Source organism: Nelusetta ayraudi, unplaced genomic scaffold, assembly GCF_046127955.1.
Source record: "Nelusetta ayraudi isolate G7.1 ecotype Tasmania unplaced genomic scaffold, CSIRO-AGI_Nayr_v1 ptg000122l, whole genome shotgun sequence".
In the NCBI taxonomy this organism is placed as follows: domain Eukaryota; kingdom Metazoa; phylum Chordata; class Actinopteri; order Tetraodontiformes; family Monacanthidae; genus Nelusetta; species Nelusetta ayraudi.
Window position 1 is genome coordinate 282,660 of NW_027466172.1, and position 18,196 is coordinate 300,855.

An 18,196-nucleotide genomic window follows, 5' to 3' on the forward strand; every position below is an offset into this window, starting at 1 on the left:
CACTTGTATTCGGCACATCGCTGCCTGTTGTCAGACTGAATGAGTCAAAGTCAAAGTCACACCTTTGGGAGATCTATTTTAAACATCTATATCTGATGACTGCAGAAACTTTACTTGCGTTAGTTGAATAATACAGAAGTCTTTTAGAAAACTCCACAACATCAAACAGCCTTTTGAAAAGATGAAATGTGATGCGACTCTTCACAGGGTTCCAATGAGCTTTGTCCTTAAAAGAATTCTGAAATTTTAATTTGTTTCATTGTTAACTCGGTTGTTTTGTTTTCGCTGTCGTTGATTTTCTTGCTAAAGCCGCTTCAACCTTTCCACATTTGACTTGATGTGTTGACAGGCCTTGAGAGGCAAGGATACATGGTGTCCTTATTCTGTCACCTTCCCCCAGTTGGCTTTCACTGGCCCCAACACACGCCTTCAAACCCCTGCAGCACACCCAATAAATCACTGTCGTCTGACACAATACAACAGAAAGTTTGCTGAAGGAGCTCAACTCGGACATTATCAGTGTTCGGTCCCTATCTATTTTGCTTCAGCCCTTTTCAGCGAGGCAGATGTCTGACGTGACAAAATTGATGTGTCATTCACTCAAAACCGAGACTATAGATTGTGATGTTGTTCGCCGCAATAATGGTTCGAACAGAAGAGTGGAACTCATCTGAATTTGGGCCTTCTTTCTATTCATTCACAGATTGCTGTCGCTCACCTCCGGGGAAAGTGTCCACAATTACGCACACCGCGCGCTCGCTCCGTCTTTGTTCCCGGGGACCTTTTGTCATGTAACTTTGGGGAGGAAGTGACACTTTAATATTCTATCTTCAGACCATGTCTGGGGTGCCATTATGGCTTGATGCATGTTCCTCTGGGAGCATGTGTCCTTCTCAAAGAGCCACCCATTAATCTTTGACAGCTTCTTGTCAATGCAAACTGTCCCTTTATCACCCACGCTCTCAGGCAAGCTATAATATCGGCGGTAACGTGGGCAGAGCTGCAGAGCGACCTCAGATCATTTCATGATGGTAATATATCTGGGGTCAGTTATGAGCGTGCATACTAAACATGCAAATGCACAGAGTACTCCTGCGTCCTCTTTGCAAGGCCTGGTCGAGTTCAGGCAGTTTTTAGTTCAAATCACTCGACAGTTGAAAACCACGCGGACAGCCTGGGCGGGGAGATTAACGACTTCGAGGTCCAGTGGAAAGAAGCAGATGCAAAGGAGGCCGTGGATGAGTATAGATGGCAGAAAACGTTCTGGGGAAGACAGTGAAGCAGCTCAAAATGGGGAGGACCACTGCAAAAAGCAGCCTCATCAGACAAGCCAACGTCATCAGTAAAGAAGCAGACAGCATGGTGGAAGAAGAGCTGCGTGAGGAGTTCGAGAGGCTCTCAGGCTGTTTAAGGAAAGTAGAAGAGGAAGATGAAGAAAAGGAGACGCTGGAAAGTGACATAATGAAGACTGTGGATGAAGCGGAAGCATAGAAGAGCAGCTTGAGAAAAGGCTTTAAAAGACTGGAGTGACCTCCTTGGGTTTATTAACCAGGAGCTCAAGTGGGAGGTGTTGTTGTGTTATTTTCTTTTGGGTCGGTGGACTGGGATGTTGAGGCAGAAAACCTAAATGTCAAAAATGTTAGTGAACTTTTACTGGGACGACTCTCAGTCAACCTGAACATGTACCTTTTGAGGCTTTCTTTTTGAAGACGGCTTTGTGTAAAACACATTTTTATTCCCCAAGAACGCTTTTTTTTATTTTATTTTATTTTATTTTTTTAACTCTGTGTAAACTGACCCTATTTTTTGGCAGCATGTACGTGTGTGAACAACTGTTCTTTTTGATGAAAATAAACAAAACATCACACAGAACTCGTCTGAATGATGAGCACCTTCACTCCATCCTGAGGATTTCCTCAGCTCAGAACCTGACCCCAGACATTGGTGAACTTGTACACCGTGATGATGAGACACTGCTCACTTGATCTGGCTCAGACAAGTGAGCATCATACAGCAGCATACTGACCCATTTTCAGTTTTTGATCCAATTTCATTTTTGCATTTCTTGCTACTACAGACCATTTAATTTTTCTTTTAGTGAAATAGTTTTTTTTTTTTTTTGGTTGTTGTTTGCCTGTAGATATCTTCTCAGTTAAATTGACACTGCAAAGGTTGCAGAGATAGAGGCATAAGGAATGAATGCAACTGATTTTATTTATTTTCAGCAGTTATAAAACTGAGTTCAATGCATCTTTAATTTAGTTTCATTTTTGCACATTTTTTTCTGTTGCTATTGAAAGGACAGATTTGATTTTTCTTTGAAGATAATCATTTGATTTGCTGTTTGCCTGTTGAAAAATAATTTCACTTGAAATTATTGATAGACCCATAAGTAAGTATTGCAACTGATTTTATTTGTTTATTTAGTTATTTAGCTTAATTATTCATATTTAGGCAACGCCTTGTAGCAACACTATAAAGGTTGTGGTAGGTCCAGATTCAATTTGTGCAATTTTTTTTTAATAAGTTTTAAATTAATGTTGAACCAGACCAGTCCACTTCTTCTCATTTGTTTTTTTGTTTTTTTGTTTTTTTTGTAGTTTCGCCATCTGTTTATTTGAGTTTGACACCCCTGCTCTATGTGGTGAAGACAAAGGAGTTGGCTGTCCAATCAGTCTTAGGAATACCATGATCAGCACACAGCTAAGCTAGTTTACAGCGGGAAGGGGTGGGGGAAGCCCATAGGAAAGGAAACCACCATTTTCATAAAGCTGCAGACAGCTCCTGCAGATAGCTTGAAGTGTTGTAGAATCTTCTAGAAAACAAACAGGTGACGTGGCACTTGAAATTTGAGGACATGGTCACTTGTCTTTACATTGGACTTGTAGCTTGCATTTAAATATGACTTTCATGTGTAAAGCAGACTTTGGACGACTGAGCAGTGCTTCATTTCTTTGTATTTTTTTCAGTCCAAGTTAGACACCTCTGTTGCAGGAGAGGCTTGACACTTGGAATGCAGCAGTAGTAGCCAACTAGCACCTGTACATGTGCGAGTTGGCTCTTGAAGCATCGACCCCAGCCCTCATCAGACTTCTTGTGAAGTTGCCGAAAAAGTTCAGAAAGAACCTCTTCTTGACAATGCTGTCAAGAGTGCAGCCTTCTCAGCTAATTGTGCACTTTTTGCTGCTTCACATTTCCCTTTTGGAAAACCTTCAACCAATACCTTTTGACTGAGCACTCAGCCAGTCCTCTCAGCGATGACCTTCTGTAGCTTTCCCATCGTCAGTGTCAGATCAGCAGAAGTGTGCGTGTTCCTGTGCGTCGCGTCAAACAGGTGTGTCTAGTCAGTTATCCCCGTGCCCATGAAAATCAGGTGCAGATTGTGTGAGTGTGTGTGAGAGAGTATATATACATATATACTGCCTGCATATAAATATATATGTATATATATATATATATATATATATATATATATATATATATATATATATGTATATATATATACAATTATATTAAATATGTGCTTAGACTTTATATTTAAATGGGTTTTTTTTCTGAAGTGTGAGACCTTAATTATTCCTATCTTCTTTGACATGGAGAGAAGCTTTAATATTGGCAAAATAGGGGGGGGGGGGAAAACAAAAGAAAACGGGCTGGCATGTACACCAAGTTGTCAATATAAAGCTCCTGTGCCATGATGGATCTGGCAGAGTTCGAAGAATGGCTGCCGTGCCACAATGATCGAAGACTTGCGGTGCTGGAATGTCACCGAGAAAAAGTGGCGAGTGAAAACAATTGCATAGGTCGACAGAAAACCTGACTGAATGGCAGAATGCAGTTTTGTCAGTAAGGCAGGCACTTTAATGCAAAATTTTTTTGGGGGGCAAGCAATTTTTCATACATCAGCACATCTGTCATCGAAGCCAGACCACCAGACATTCAGCATGCAAATACAGTGGGAGGGACTGCCTGACTGCACAAAGCCAAGAGGCAGTGATTTGCATTGAAAATGGCCATATGTTATTAGTTGAAAGTGACAAATAAACACATAGGCCTCATGCCTGATGGGCCTCAGCTGTAACAATTCCTTCACTTTGCCCCAAAGTAAAAATGAGCTTGATAGAGCAAAATAAAACATGCTGCTTTAACAACTGAAGCATGGTCAAAGACTCTGGACTGGGTGTCATCCGTAGTCATCTGTTGCAGTACATGGTTGTAACTAAAAAAAAAAATATTGAGTACAAATAGTATTGATGTTGCTTTTCTGAAAAACAGAGAATGATTTTCTATTTCCAAAGCAACAAAGCTTGATTGGGTGTTCCAAAAAGGCTGACCAGTGCCAGACCGTCTCCCTCTAACTCTCAAGAACATTTCTCACCATATGTCAGTGATCAATCTCAGCCTGTAGTTTGTTTATGGTGATGTAGTTACTATTAATCATGTTTTGCTCTCGTGAGGAGTTGCTCATTGGAGGATGTGTGTGCAGCTGAGCTCGCGCACACACGTTAAATTTGCTTTTCAAAGCAGTTTATTAATTAAAACACTCTGCTGTAAATAGTGTTAAATTTTCTGTGTTGTGTGGTTTGAGACTGTTTTGATACAGTCAAATCAATCAATTATAGTGTAAAATCCTGGAATGAGTGCTGATCCTTGTAGAGAGTATAAAAAGAAATGATTCATTTCCAAAACAGAACAGGAAAAAATGAGTTTAGTGAGGACTTTGCTACCAGGTCTCTGCAGGAACTGCAGCAAGTGGTCCGTGCCTTCGTCCCTATCGATTTTCATCTTTGCAGCAAAATTGAAAGGATGCTGACAGGAGAGACAGAGACTGTAGGGAATAGTTCAGTACTTAAAGAAGCAGGGATTGTTCTATTTAAATAGTGCAATTCTCAAGAAGGCCACTCTTTCATCTGTATTTTCAGTGGGGCACCATATCGGCCCGCTCGGGACTGAGCATCATTGGAGAGTGGTTTACCGCAGAATGTAGCTTTACGGCATGACTGAAATAAAGCAAACTAGACTTGTTATATATGCATAAATCTACTCACTGCTGTGAAAAGCCAAAGTAGGTGTTTGTTAAAAAAAAAAAAAAAAAAGGAAGGAATCACTCTTTATAAAGCATCAATAAAAAATAAGCTAATGATAAAGGCTGTTGCACGAGTTGATCTGAGCACAGCAGCCCATCCATGTGTTTCTGTGGGACTCATTTACCTTCTGATTGAATTCTGGGGAGCGGCTGAGCAGTGGGGCGGGTAGGGGGGCAATTTTGGGCGGGGGATGGGGGTCATTGTGGAACAACAGCCGAGACCGCGGATCTTTGGATAGCGGCGTGCAAGCTAAATGATCTCCAGTGGACGCGAGCTTTAATAGGAGCTAAATGGCGCTACCAAGCACTTCTCTATCTGAAGCTCATTACCCGTCTCTCCATTCCCGGGAGACCTGGCTCAGCCTCACGCCGAAGCAGTTTGCTGCCAGGGGGAGGGCGATTCCAACGTTTTGCTCGACAAAAGCTTCCTTCCCCCTCCGCTGTCTCATTGTTTTCCCGTCGCCTCGTGCACACGTCCAACCCCCCCCCACACACACCCAACCCTCCCTTCCCTGTGGTCAGCCCTGCTTTTCTGTCTCAATCCACCCCCACCCCTCCCCAGGCAATTTGTACGCTGATTTGTCATTGTGCCAGTGATTGGAACACTTCCGAGAGAGGTGAGTCGAGAAGGGTGGTGATGAGTGTTTACTCGCTTAAGGAACAAAAGGGAAAAATTATCAATGGCAAACTAACGTGGAGCGCCGAGAGTGAAAGCGCAAGGGGGGGAAAAAATTTAGAACTGAACAGGAGTCGAAAGCCATCTCCAAGCCACAGAATGGCAAACAGATGGGATGCACGCTGGTGTACACACAGGATATCATCCAGCCGGGGAGGAGGAGTGATGTCCTACGCGTTTCTCTGCCAAGGCTCAATGTACTCGAGACCCAGATGGGCAAAGATGTCCTTTTCCGTCGTAGCTGCCAAGAACTCTTTCTAGAAGAAGGACAAGCAAACACAAAGTCAGTGACATATCCAGGAGTCTGTCCGGGTGACTCCTACAATATATGTTAAGCTTCTCTATTCCTCAAAATTTCCGTGTATGTATCTTTCTCACAGCCGGAAGCACAGCTGTATTTAATCAATCAATCGGTCAACTTTTATTTCAAAAACACTAAATCACATCCAGAGGCGTCTCTAAGCACTTTCAAAGGTCAAAGATTTTTTTATTTGTCATTTCTAAGTACAAGCAAAAAGAAATGAAATAGTGTCCTCCTAGGTTAAAAGCAGATGCAAAGTACAATAAAATCAGTCAGAAATTAAATAAAATTAAATAAAAGGTTTGAAATTGCAGATAAAAAATATATTAATAAGTAGTGAAATCCAGAATCAGACACGTTAGTAAAAAGTGTGGAAATGCAAAAGTGCAGCAGGGTCTGAGTTCAGGGCTCTTACAGCCTGGGGGAAAAAACTGTTCAGGAGTCTGCTAGTCCTGCAGTGGATGCTTTCCAGATAGCAGCCAGGAGAAGAGGCTGTGAGAGGGGTGACCAGTGTCCTTGAAGATAGCCGCCGCCCTGTCGATACATCGCTTATTGCAGATGTCCATCAGCGATGGGAGAGCGGCACCCACAATCCTGCTGCCCGTTTTCACCACCCTGCTTAGTTGTCACCTATCGTGCACCGTACAGCTGCCAAAACCAGGAGGTAATGTTGTAGGTCAGGATGCTCTCCACCATGTCCTTGTAGAGGGTGGTCAGGTAGGCAGAGGGGAGTCCCGCTTTCCTTAGTTTCCTGAGTGGATGGAGTCGCTGCTGGGCTTTCTTAGTGATGGCGGCAGTGTTAGCGGAGAATGATAGATCCTCTGCTAGATGGACTCCGAGGAATTTGACGCTGATGACCCTTTCCACTTTCCACCCGTTCAGTCCTGGCAGATATTCTGAAGTCCATCACTAGCTCCTATGTTTTCTCCACGTTAAGGAGGAGGTTATGAGACCTGCATGACTGTGCCAGCTGCTCCACCAACCCCATGTATGTCATTTCATCCCCATTTTCGATGAGTCCGACCACTGTTGTGTCGCCGGCATACTTGATTATCTTGCTGGTGGTGTGAGCAGGCTCAACAGCAGCGGACTCAGGACAAAGCCCTGGGGCTACCCTGTGCTCACGGTTATAGGGCTGGACGTTCTTTTTCCCATCTTGACTGTCTGTTGCTGCTGTCAGGAAGCAGAGAACCCAGTTGCAGATGTTGGTGTCCATGTTTAGTGACCATAACTTTTCCACGAGCTGTTGTGGGATGATGGTGTTAAAGGCCGAACTAAAGTCGATGAAGAGGACTTGGCTGGTGTTCTGGGCTTCCAGGTGGTACAGGATGGAGTGGAGTGTGACTTGTAGACAAACTGTACGGGGTCGAGGTTAGCAGGGAGGCAGGACTTTGGGTGAATTCCAATTCCTCCCTTAACCCTCAATCTCAACCCTCAATCTCAAAAACGTGCGCTCCCGCGAAGTGCAAGTGCTGTCCCGGTTCTCAGAACGTCAAGTTGAGGGACAAGTTTAAGGGCTGTATCGCCCTCAATATTGGGCGATACAGCCCTTGGGAGTAAGGGCTACCCAGAAGGCATTGCGTATTTTGGCCAAGACATCTTCAAAAAATGGCAATGAAAAAAGCGAGCTACAAATGGAAGTATTTTCTTAGTTAATAAACATATAAATATTACAAAACCATTTGATTGTCTTAGTTTAAGACTTTTTTATGGATTATTGACATCGTTGTTGCGTAACATTTTTTTTTTTTTTAACTTATGATGTTTGTCAGCCGGACCGGCGGTCCCGGCTTCACGTTACTTGTAGCGACGTTGTGTAGCGATGTTGTGTAGCGACGTTGTGTAGCGACGTTGTGTAGCGACGGAGGACTTCTTCTTTTTCCTCTTCTTCTTCTTCGTCGTCGTCTTCTTGACAGACTGAACGTAAGGCTCCCCCCCACAGTCTGAAGACGTAACTGCACTTAACGGGTGTCCCATTTCTAAGTCACAAGATAGCCCACTTATTTTTGAGGGCCAAGATTGAGGGCTAAAGATTGAGAGTAAAGGGCGAGGGTTAAGATTGAGGGTTAAGGGAGGAATTGGAATTGGCCATTTATGTGCTGCATTACTAGTCGTTTGAAGCATTTCATCATTAGTGGTGTGAGAGCCACAGGACGGTAATCATTCATTCTGGCTGCATTTTGCTGAATCAGAAAAACTTTTCGTAATCAGAAAAAAAAACAAGAAAACAAAAACAATAACACACGGGTTTATGTCCCATGTCGCTTCGACCTTCTTAGAGGGCGCTGTGGCGATTTTAGTGATTGTGTCTATGTAGGGGGTGCTATTGGGTAGATTTATACCGTTTTTTTTAATAGATCAAATGTTTCGCCAGTTCTGACCTGCGTGCAAAATTAGGTTCAAAATTATGCATGTTCAGGGGGTCAAAATGGGGTTTGAAATCGCGTAAGGAGAAAAGTAATTATAATAGGGGAAAATAATAAACCTAGCAAAAACAATAGGGTCTTTCACCCTTGCGAAAGACCGGTTAGTTTCGAACTGGTCTTCCGTGGGCTCAGTCCCTAAAAACAAGAAAAAAGAAGTGACCTCAAAGAGGTTGCAGAGCAGGGATCCCTGTCTCTAGAATGGGCAGAGGTGGCAAAAGTTAACATTCTGTACTTCAATAAAAGTATGGATATTTTATAAATAACGGGGTTTTTTTTGTCATAAATCAAACAATACATTTGTTGATTTAGCAAAAAATGTTTTCAACAGCTATTGGTCAGTCATTATTGGATGTTGACCCTTCTAATATCAATAACCTTATTAACCTTAATCTTATTTTCTATAAGTTTATTTTGCCATGTTCTGAATATGTGACCCCACAGCTGAGGCTCTGTGAAATAATGTCCTTCTAAAATATGGTCCAGTTTTATCCTACACAACAGATATCATTCAAATAGCTTCACTTCAAGCAAATACTATCGTAATACTAAGTGAATCACTTTGAACAGAATTTGTGTCTTTCAAACACTTTTAAGTTCAAAAGTAATGAGCACATTTTTCAAATGGAAGAAGTAGAAAGTACAGATATTTGTGTTCAAAATGTAGGATATAAAAGCAAAAAGTCATCAGAAAAAGAAATAAAGAAATGCTCAAGTAACGTGCAGGTACCTGAAATATTTACACAAATACTGGAAAAAAGTATTTGTACTTTGTTACTTCCCACCTCTGAGCATCAGTGCCACCACAGATACAGATTACAATGGCATGAAATTCATAGAATGGGGAATATTGCTAATGGCTGCTATTAGAGCTGCAGGAGTCCAGAGGCAGAATCATAAAGAAACAGCATCTTCAATTCCTCCCATCCTCACCCTTGTCCTCACTTAAGAGCTGTCAATATCAATTTAAAAATCTGTTCACCTTCCTTACATGCGCAGATTCACGTTGCATTGCTTCCTCCCATTTTCCCCGACCACCCCCGAACACATTTTAGCCCCGCTCCGAGCAAGCGAGCTGCTCTTTCGCCGACGAGCGTTTTTCCGCAGCTCGAGTCACAGCGGGGCTGTTAACCGCCGGCTGTCGGATGCCATGCAAAGGGGCCGCGTCTCTATGGCGACAGGGCCTGACTCACCTTGAGTGCGAGACGGCCCCGGAGAAAGAGAGAGGGGCTAAAGTCTGACACATCCTGCCTTCAAGTGCTAAACTGGACCTGACACTTTGCAAAGAGAGAAAGAGGGAGAGATCAAGAGGCGCGTCAGCTCACACCGCAAAAGGCAATGGCGGAAATAACCAAGAGTAGTCGCAGGCGGCCAAAAAACAAACAAAAAAAAAAAACAGTGCGGGGCACATCTCCCAGCACAGCGTGAAGACTTGTTACTTCCAACGCAAATGACAGGTTAGCCATGTGGCGTGAAGAGCCGGGTGCACGCTGCATGAAGTTCTCGTCATGTCACGCCTCCTTAATCCTCAGCACTAAGCCTCTCAGAGTACTGCAAAATGCCTTTATCGTTCCCCCCCCCCTCTGATTTATTATTTCAGGAGATTGGTGAGAAAAGGGTGTTGAAAATGTCATGGAATTATCATGCGCAAAGAAAGACGTGGAAGCAAGGAAGTCTATTAGCTGTGAGGGTCCGGGAAATAGGTTCGGATAGTTCCATTAACATTGATTGGACTTTTAGCTAAACTTGTAATAGGTTTTTCTATTCTGAGGAGTTTCTCTTGACTATAGTTTTGTCTGAATGTTATACGGCCATTTATTTTGACATTCTTTTTTTGTCTACAATGACTTAAATAAAAATAAAAAAAGATTAGATATATTATATTATATTATATATATATATTCATATATATACAGTATATATTAAAATATATATATACTTGCATATACATCGAACTGATGAACAAAGTCAAACCATCAAAAGTAGTTTAAGCATGATAGCACCCATTTTTTTTTCCAATTATAGCACTTTATTTTCAGAAACAATTCTTCAATGCGAAAACACTTCTTGCCTCGTTTGTTCCTTTGTTTGTATTCCGTTCCCGCTCAACATTCAAGTTAAAGGAGGCTGCTTCCCTGAGACAAGTTAAACACTTTTTGCATATTTCACTGACCAGAAAAATGTTCGCCCTCCCGCATTAAGAAGATTGCTGCTTCTTAAAAAGGCAATTCTGGTGAGTGAGTTGGACTGCCCCGAGGCCCATTAAGTGGTTCGCCGCACATTTTTTTCTTCTTCTTCGCTGCAATCTAACCTTCAGCCCATTTATTGCTCTAACTTCTCTACAACTTCAGAGACGTGTTGCCGCAATTTATGAGGCAAGCAAGCAAGCCAGACAGTATTAAACGGAGAGGCCGTGTGTGTGTGTGTGTGTGTGTATCTATTGGAGGATGAGGTGGGGGTTGTTGATGGGAAGGATCGGGTGGAATGGAGAAAAAACAAAGAGCCTCCAGCTCAGGCTGGAGTGATTTATAGTGCATCCACATTCTAACTACATATTTGTGCAGTGGATTCAGAGGACACCGCCAAGCATCCGGCTCAAACAAGAGAAAGTTAAATAATAATGTGAGGAAAAAAAATGTTCAACATTAGCAACTTAGCCTCTTCTGCCGGATCAAAACTAAAGCTAAAGCCCCTCTCTGCTGCAGCCGCGCTCTCCCCCTTTTCCGAGAATCCTTACGCGGCCTCAGGGAAGACGCTGCTTTATTTACCTTCGACAACACAGTGCGAGCCCCTCACACAACCTGTGTACCTCTGACTCCTACCCTTTTTTTTTAAAAAAAGAAAAAGTCCCCCGGGGACTGAATCTGAGCTGCCTTTATGCCACAGCATTATGGCACATCAAAAGAAAAAGGAGGTGGAAAAAGAAACAAACTCAGAGCAGTAGAACAGAGCAGGCGGTTAATTGGAATGCGAGGTTATCTCGCCGTGACACCCGGGTTCCCAGTGACTGGCATCGGCATCACAGGGCCGCAGCAGAAGTCCACGGCGTGCCAGTGTCCTTGACTTAATAAGGCTGCTAATCAGCGACATGATTCTCTGTCTTGCCGGGTAATGTCATCCCTCACGGACGTGAACATGTATCGCTTCCCGCAAAAAACATCTGCCCCCTCTCTGCTCCCCGTCATCGTCTCTGTCCGCCACCCGGCCCACTGCTCAATGGATGGAGCTGATGGACGTGGCTGTCTGCCGGGCACCGGCTCGACTCCACTGACACATCAAAGAGAGAGAGGGAGGTGGAGCGGAGGGGCCCAGGATTGCTGCTCAAGGGGGCAGGTTGCCAGAGAGCGTGCGAAGGACTGAAATTTGGAGGGAGGTCAGAAATGGTGCAAATGAACTTGGAGATAAATGGACAAAAAAACAGCATCTTTTACTTGCTTATTTATTTTTGTGTTTATTTATTCATTTATTCAAACATTGGTACCTTTTCACATTGTCAGTTTGATTCATTCCTTAAAGGGATTCTTATTGCACAGTCTGATGTGCAGTGCAAAGTCAATCATCTTATTTTCAGTAAGATTCAGAGGTTTCCCAGCGATGGGATAGCTTTTCTGGTTTTAAAGAGACGTCGATCAATTCAATGCATTAAAAGTTTAATTGCTGACTCGTGATTCTAAGCCTGTGTGATTGTGTGACTCATTTGTTTCATATCTCAAATGTTTCGATTTTTTTTTCTTTTTTGCGCTTATGACGAGTATATGAGTGAACTGTATAGTTTATACATGAGTAGTATACATGTGTACATACAGTACGTTGTGTTGTCACTTGTTCTGTAATGTAACAAATTCATCTTGATTTTGTATTTGTGTTTTTTCTCTTTCTTCCTTCTTCTTTTTGTCTGAGGCGGACCCTTCAAATAATACTTGGGTTTCTGCCTCTTCCTGCACTCTATAGTATTTATTTTTTAATCAAAAAAAAAAAATCATTCCTAATATATACCTATATAAACCTTTGTCAACTGTGCAACACACACACACATTTTTTTAAGTCTGTCTTTTCGGAGGAGCGCTAAGCGTACTGTTGTTAACGATGGAACTACAGAGATTGAAATGTGCCCGCCGCTGAACAGAATCACTGTGTGAACAGTCGCCCCAAAAGGACACGCAGTTCTCTCTCTCCCCAGCTGTGTCGACAATCACTGCTTAGCTGCGTGAGGTACTTCCAGATAGCCCGACAGCAAGTGCTGGCTGTTTATAAATGTTTCCACCCACGAAACACCGGGGGTGAGCCCAGATGCTGCTCGTTCTTTGCAGCCTCTTTAAAGAGAAAAACAGCCAGGAAGCAGTACGCCATTTACTTTTGCCTTGACGACTAGTCTTTGAGCTTTTTTCCTCCACGTTGTTCAAACCGGCTGATGGTGTTTCAGTCGTCTGAGGTGTCAGCGGTGCTGGTCGCTGCTGCCGTGGACCGTGGTAATTTGCCTTTCTCCTCAGGCAAGAGGTCAATTTTATGCGAGTTTAATTTGAGAAGACAAAAAAATGTGTTGTTTTTTGCAACCTGCCTCGGAAAGTCTACTCCTGGCCCCGCCCCTTTCAGTTCCGTGAAGCTTGGCGCTTTCGCAGACTCTCCAAGCCGAGCCAAATCCCCTAGCTTCAGCGTTTTAGCATTCACCCCAGTTGAACGGGCACGTGCGTGTTGGCTGCCAACATCCAGAATACTCTTCAGGCCAAAAAACACCTGCAAGTTCCTGACGGGTTCCCTGCTCTTCCTCCAGGGTTCCTCCACAAATCTCCTGCAATTGGCTCCACCTGCTATTCAAGTCAAGCAACTTCTACACCCTAAGCAACCCACCAGTGCTGAATGGTCTCCTGAGGACAAATCATTTAAACATTCAAATATCCAAACATTACTTTTTTTTTTGGTTTGTTTGTTTAATGAAATTTCCCTTTAAGGCAGCTGGGGTTTGTAGAGGGAACTAAAAAAAGGTCTCTCTGCAGGGAAGCTCTCAGGTCACATTATGAAACGATGCATTCTACCTTCGGGATAAGACGAGGTGACGACGAAAAGCAGACGTCCGCACGGAGAGCTCGACTAAACATTGCGTAGAAGAAATATTCAAAATGCAGCTCCATGCAAATGCATTCGTACAAATGTCCCGGTTGGATAATGTATCCAAATGTACGCATTAGTAAAAGTGCACATGTCCCTTCAAGAGGCGGATGTCTTTGTGGCCTGAAGGGCAAAATTTCAATAACAGTTCTGACTGAAAGTCACTTTCTCCAGTTCAGTCTTGCTTTTATACTTTGTGTGAGAACAACATCTTTACTCTATTTTTTTTTTTTTTCACTTTCGTTGAGTGTCAGAAAAAGCCCCTCAGTCTTCTCTTATATTTGGACTCACAGTTGATTAGACATAGATTGTTTTATCGGCAAAAGACAGAGCGGGGAAAATCCTTTGATCACCTTTAAGTTATTTTCCTTTATTGCATCGTGCTGGAAAAGGGCTGACGGGGGCATAAAAAAGGAGAAAGTCGATTACGCCTGTGTGTCTTCCTCCTGTAATGATCCGCCTCACACCTACACTTCTCCCCCAGTGTGCGGGAGCCCGAGTTCACAGGACAGCGGCAGCAACCAGAGAGGGCACAGACACCTCACTAATCACACCGGCAATTAGAGCAAAGCGTCATAAAGCACCGCCGCCTATAAAACAGCTATTGGGTTTAGTGTTATTGTCATTACCTATCCTTCACCAGCTTGCTAATCAGCCCGCAGACCGGGCAGAGAGGCAGATGGGTTGCAAATAATGAAATCCTAATCAGAAGCAATGGGATCGTCGCATGGCGTCCCCCGGTGTTATGGCTAAACATTTGCAAATCAAAGTTATTCAGTTGATTATGTTGCTCGAAGGTTATTAAAAGGTGCAGCGAGCAGGCAAGGCACGGCATCTTTTTCCCTGCTCTGTATCCTACCAGTGAGCTGCTGAAGAACAATTGGGAAAGTCGGAATATATATATTTAAAAAAAAAAAAAAAGCATGACATGAAACATCATTTAAATGCAAGAACTTTTTTTTTTTAGCATTTCCCCTTCCAGCATTTAGTGTAATTATAAGTGCAAATGGAAGTTACTCCCTTGAGCATAAATAGTAATTATTATGTAAACCCAAGCAAATCCACAGACACACCTCTCGCCAATTATATCTCATATGCTTTCGCTTAAAATGGAAACTGATTTGACGTTTGTGACCTGAGATCATCCTGAAGATCACCGGAAACATCTTAGAGACTTTTTTTTTTTATTTGCAGTTCGGGACGTGCCGCCTGCTGCACAGCAGCGTGAGGTGCCCTCTCGGAACCTGTAATTGTAGCCCGAGTCTTTCTCATGTGGACCCAAACTCTCCTCTAATGATAACAATAAATTAACTTTCTCTGCTCCAGTGAAGCCCATAAATAATGAATTGGTTTGTTGAGGAGAGGCTGGTTTTGCATGACCAATTTGCTTCCTGCGACAGACAGTCTGATCGGATGCTGCTGCCTCAGCACTCCTTTCATTTTGCTCAATTAAAAGGGAATATTGGTAACATAAACCGTAACATGAGGCTCGTTCGGGCGTTTCGACGAGGCATTTTCCTATTCCACTTCATATCATATCCAGCCGTTATCATTTGAGCCAGGAAGTCATTTGAAACATTGCACGGCCGACGAAAAACTTTGTAACTAAAATTAAAACCTCACAGTTGTATGCCTCTGGTCACCAAAAAAGATATTGTCTAGTTAACAAATGCTGCACATAATAACTGATGGGAACAAGTCAGAACATTTTGCAACGTCACCCGAAACACAATATCAACAATAAAAGAGTTTCCGTGGGATTGAGTTTAAAGATTTCAGTTTATCTGATGTGTTAAGGGGAGAGTGAGGCTCTTTGCAAACCCTTTCTCGCGTCCGGAAATCTCGTACCTCGTACTTTGTGAGAGACATTGGACTGCTTTTTGTCAATACAACACAAACACACTGGTGCGTCACTGTCGTGAAAAACCCACAACGGCACCACAACTGACTGCGACACCACAACCAACTGCGACTACAACAGCAAAGAAGCGACCGATCTTGCACAGTTCCCCATTTAAGCTTATTGATGAAACATAGAAGGTCCATATCCAAACTTTCAACTTTGGCAAGCTGTACCGTAAAATGGAGTTTGTTTATATTCATATTGGAATGAGCAGTTTTCTTGTTAGAAAGCTTTTATACATCTCAGTGCTTGAAAAAAAAACTCTGTCCAACATTCCAAAATCATCACATTAAATTTAGTAGTCATTAAAAAGCAGGACAGATGTGTAGACCATTTGACCAACTTCACCTTTCACGTACGATCATTCAAGTGATTTAAATCATTCTTGAGTGTAAGTGAACCCTGTTGTGCCACATTTAAGGAGACATCAAGCAAAGGTACGTCAGAAAAACAAGGCCAACTGAAGCAATGGAGTGCAAAGTTGAACAATCACTAATAGCTGTACAATATTTGGGCGGCGTTGTGTATTTGCTATAAGGTCTGATGCAAGAAAATAGACTGCAGGTGCGTTGAATTTCTCCTACAGATGGCGGTCCTATCCAGCCTTAACAGGCCACTCAAGCATACTGTTGAGTGCTTCCTCACAGAAAGTGCTCCGATTAAATAAATAAATTTCCTCTTTTCATCGTAGAAGCAGAAATCGATTTTCGAGGTCTTTTATCTGTCCTCCCTCCCCCCGAACTGTGGAATTGCACAGTGTGATGTTAGCAAAAGCGAAGTGTTTAGTTTAGCCAGCAGGCTCTTGGACAAAGAGCTCCCACAGTGCCGGCGCTGGCTACCGACCAATGGCTGGCTTCGTGCCAACACCTTCACAAAAACTGTCTCAAGCTTGATTTCTACGATGGTAGCCATTTTTGTTTTTGATGTCTCTCCTTGACGGCCATTAGGAAGCCAAAGGTGCAGAGTACGCGTCGGGTATTATGAAGCAGCCCTGAGCCATTTTGATGTCACGGTTTGAAACAGTATTTGGAGAGTTCCACGTGAGAGGGAGATGGGTTTTTTTTTTCCCTCCTCTTATTTTCAGGGTGGACATGTTCGCTGTAGGCCAAGATCAAATACAAAAAAAAAAAAAAAAAAAATCACATTAAATCACTGTGTATTTATCTAAGCCACAATATCCTGGCACTTTGTGTATTGAACGATTAACATCAAGCACAGAACTGCCATTACTTCGTAATGCAAAGAGATAAAAGAGATAAAAAGCCTTTATTTCATGCCGCTTTACGTTGGAAAAGTGTCCTCTTTTTTTTGGATACTGGAATATGAAAACTCCCACACCAATATAATTTAGGTATATATTTATTTCTGAGGCCCTCTGGGAAAGAACGGAGACCCTTTTGAGGTGTTGTTGAATTTGCATAATGCCGTAGCCCAAAGCAGGCTGTTTTTAAAAAAATGTGAAAGAATAATCTGATATGTAATGACTAATGCTGAGGCTTACACCGGCTGATTACATCCTCTCTAATCAGACTCGTCACAGGGGGGTGAAATTGAAAAAAAAAAATAAGTCGCCTATTCCTGTGTCCCTGTATATAACCAAAACAGAACCCTGGCACTTCACATCCTCAGTGCCCTGTGCTATAGCGAGCAGTGAGCCTCAGCTGAGCAGAGCCACACAGGGACAAAATACTGCAAGTGAGAGGACGTCCTTTTTGGTGCCGTCTATGCAGTTTCTGTAGTTGTTTTTCTATAAAATGCTGCTACTGTTTAGCAGGCTGTGGCTATTATCTTTAGCAATGAGGGGTTGTCCACTAGCATTGTGTTGGAACTTGGATGTGACAGTGAGCCAAAGGTTTAAAAACAGAAAGAAGTGTGCCAAAGGACAAGAAGCTGGAGAACAGCACACACAGACAGCGCTCTATACTATACTTTTCTATACTATTTGCCCCCAGTAATGCACGAGGCAAAACTCATTTTTGCACCAGAAATGTAATAAGCTGAATTCCATGTACAACTCCTTTAATCAACATCAATTCCCATGGTGCGCTGCCTCTGTGCAGGACGGCTTTTATTAGCAATCATTGCTCACAATGAATGTGTGGACATGGACCATATTATCCAAGTTATGAGGCTCGGCTTGGGTTCCCACAGACCATATTCAGGGTTTGGAGTTCATGTTCAGAGAGACGCCTGGATATTATTACCTAATTAATACCTGCTGTAATATACATGATGGATGATAGCTCCTGATTACTGCATCATATTTGTGTAACCGTCTGTAAAGTGTTTGTTTTACAACAGTTAATTGCAGTAGTTTTCAGTGCTAAGACAAATGAAGTGACTGCTTTAGAGGGGACTTGCATCTGTGTTTTATTTTGAGCAACAAAATATGGATTAAGGATAATTAACATGCTCATGTCTGCCACTGTGTTTGGGTGGCAAAGAGTGCACGGAAGAAATTTGCATGTGTAAACACCTCATTTTTCCTAGAGCAGTTTATTTTCTTGTTATCCAGAAAGTGCAGAATGGTATGTCCTGTCTGAGAGTTCGAGAATGAAACACCACAATAGCACCACCCCGGTGCAGACATCCTAAAATGAGCACATCAATGTTCTGAGTCACAGCCACCAAACATGAGTCTCAAAAAAACAACCGTCCCATCGTTATGCTGAAACTTTCTTTTCCATTACATCCAAAATCC

At 42.8% G+C, this 18,196-nt stretch overlaps 1 protein-coding gene across 6 annotated transcripts in view; it reads right to left on the reverse strand.

Moving 5' to 3' along the window:
• Positions 1 to 5,719: 5,719 nt before the first annotated feature.
• The window catches only part of dntt (deoxynucleotidyltransferase, terminal), a 100,385-nt gene continuing 87,908 nt past the window's right edge, over positions 5,720 to 18,196 (reverse strand). For all 6 annotated transcript variants that reach the window (XM_076050104.1, XM_076050099.1, XM_076050098.1 and 3 more), the window contains exon 11: positions 5,720 to 6,019. In XM_076050104.1, coding sequence (XP_075906219.1) covers positions 5,933 to 6,019 — 87 coding nt within the window. In that variant the 3' untranslated portion in view covers positions 5,720 to 5,932. The remainder of the gene's footprint in view (positions 6,020 to 18,196) is intronic.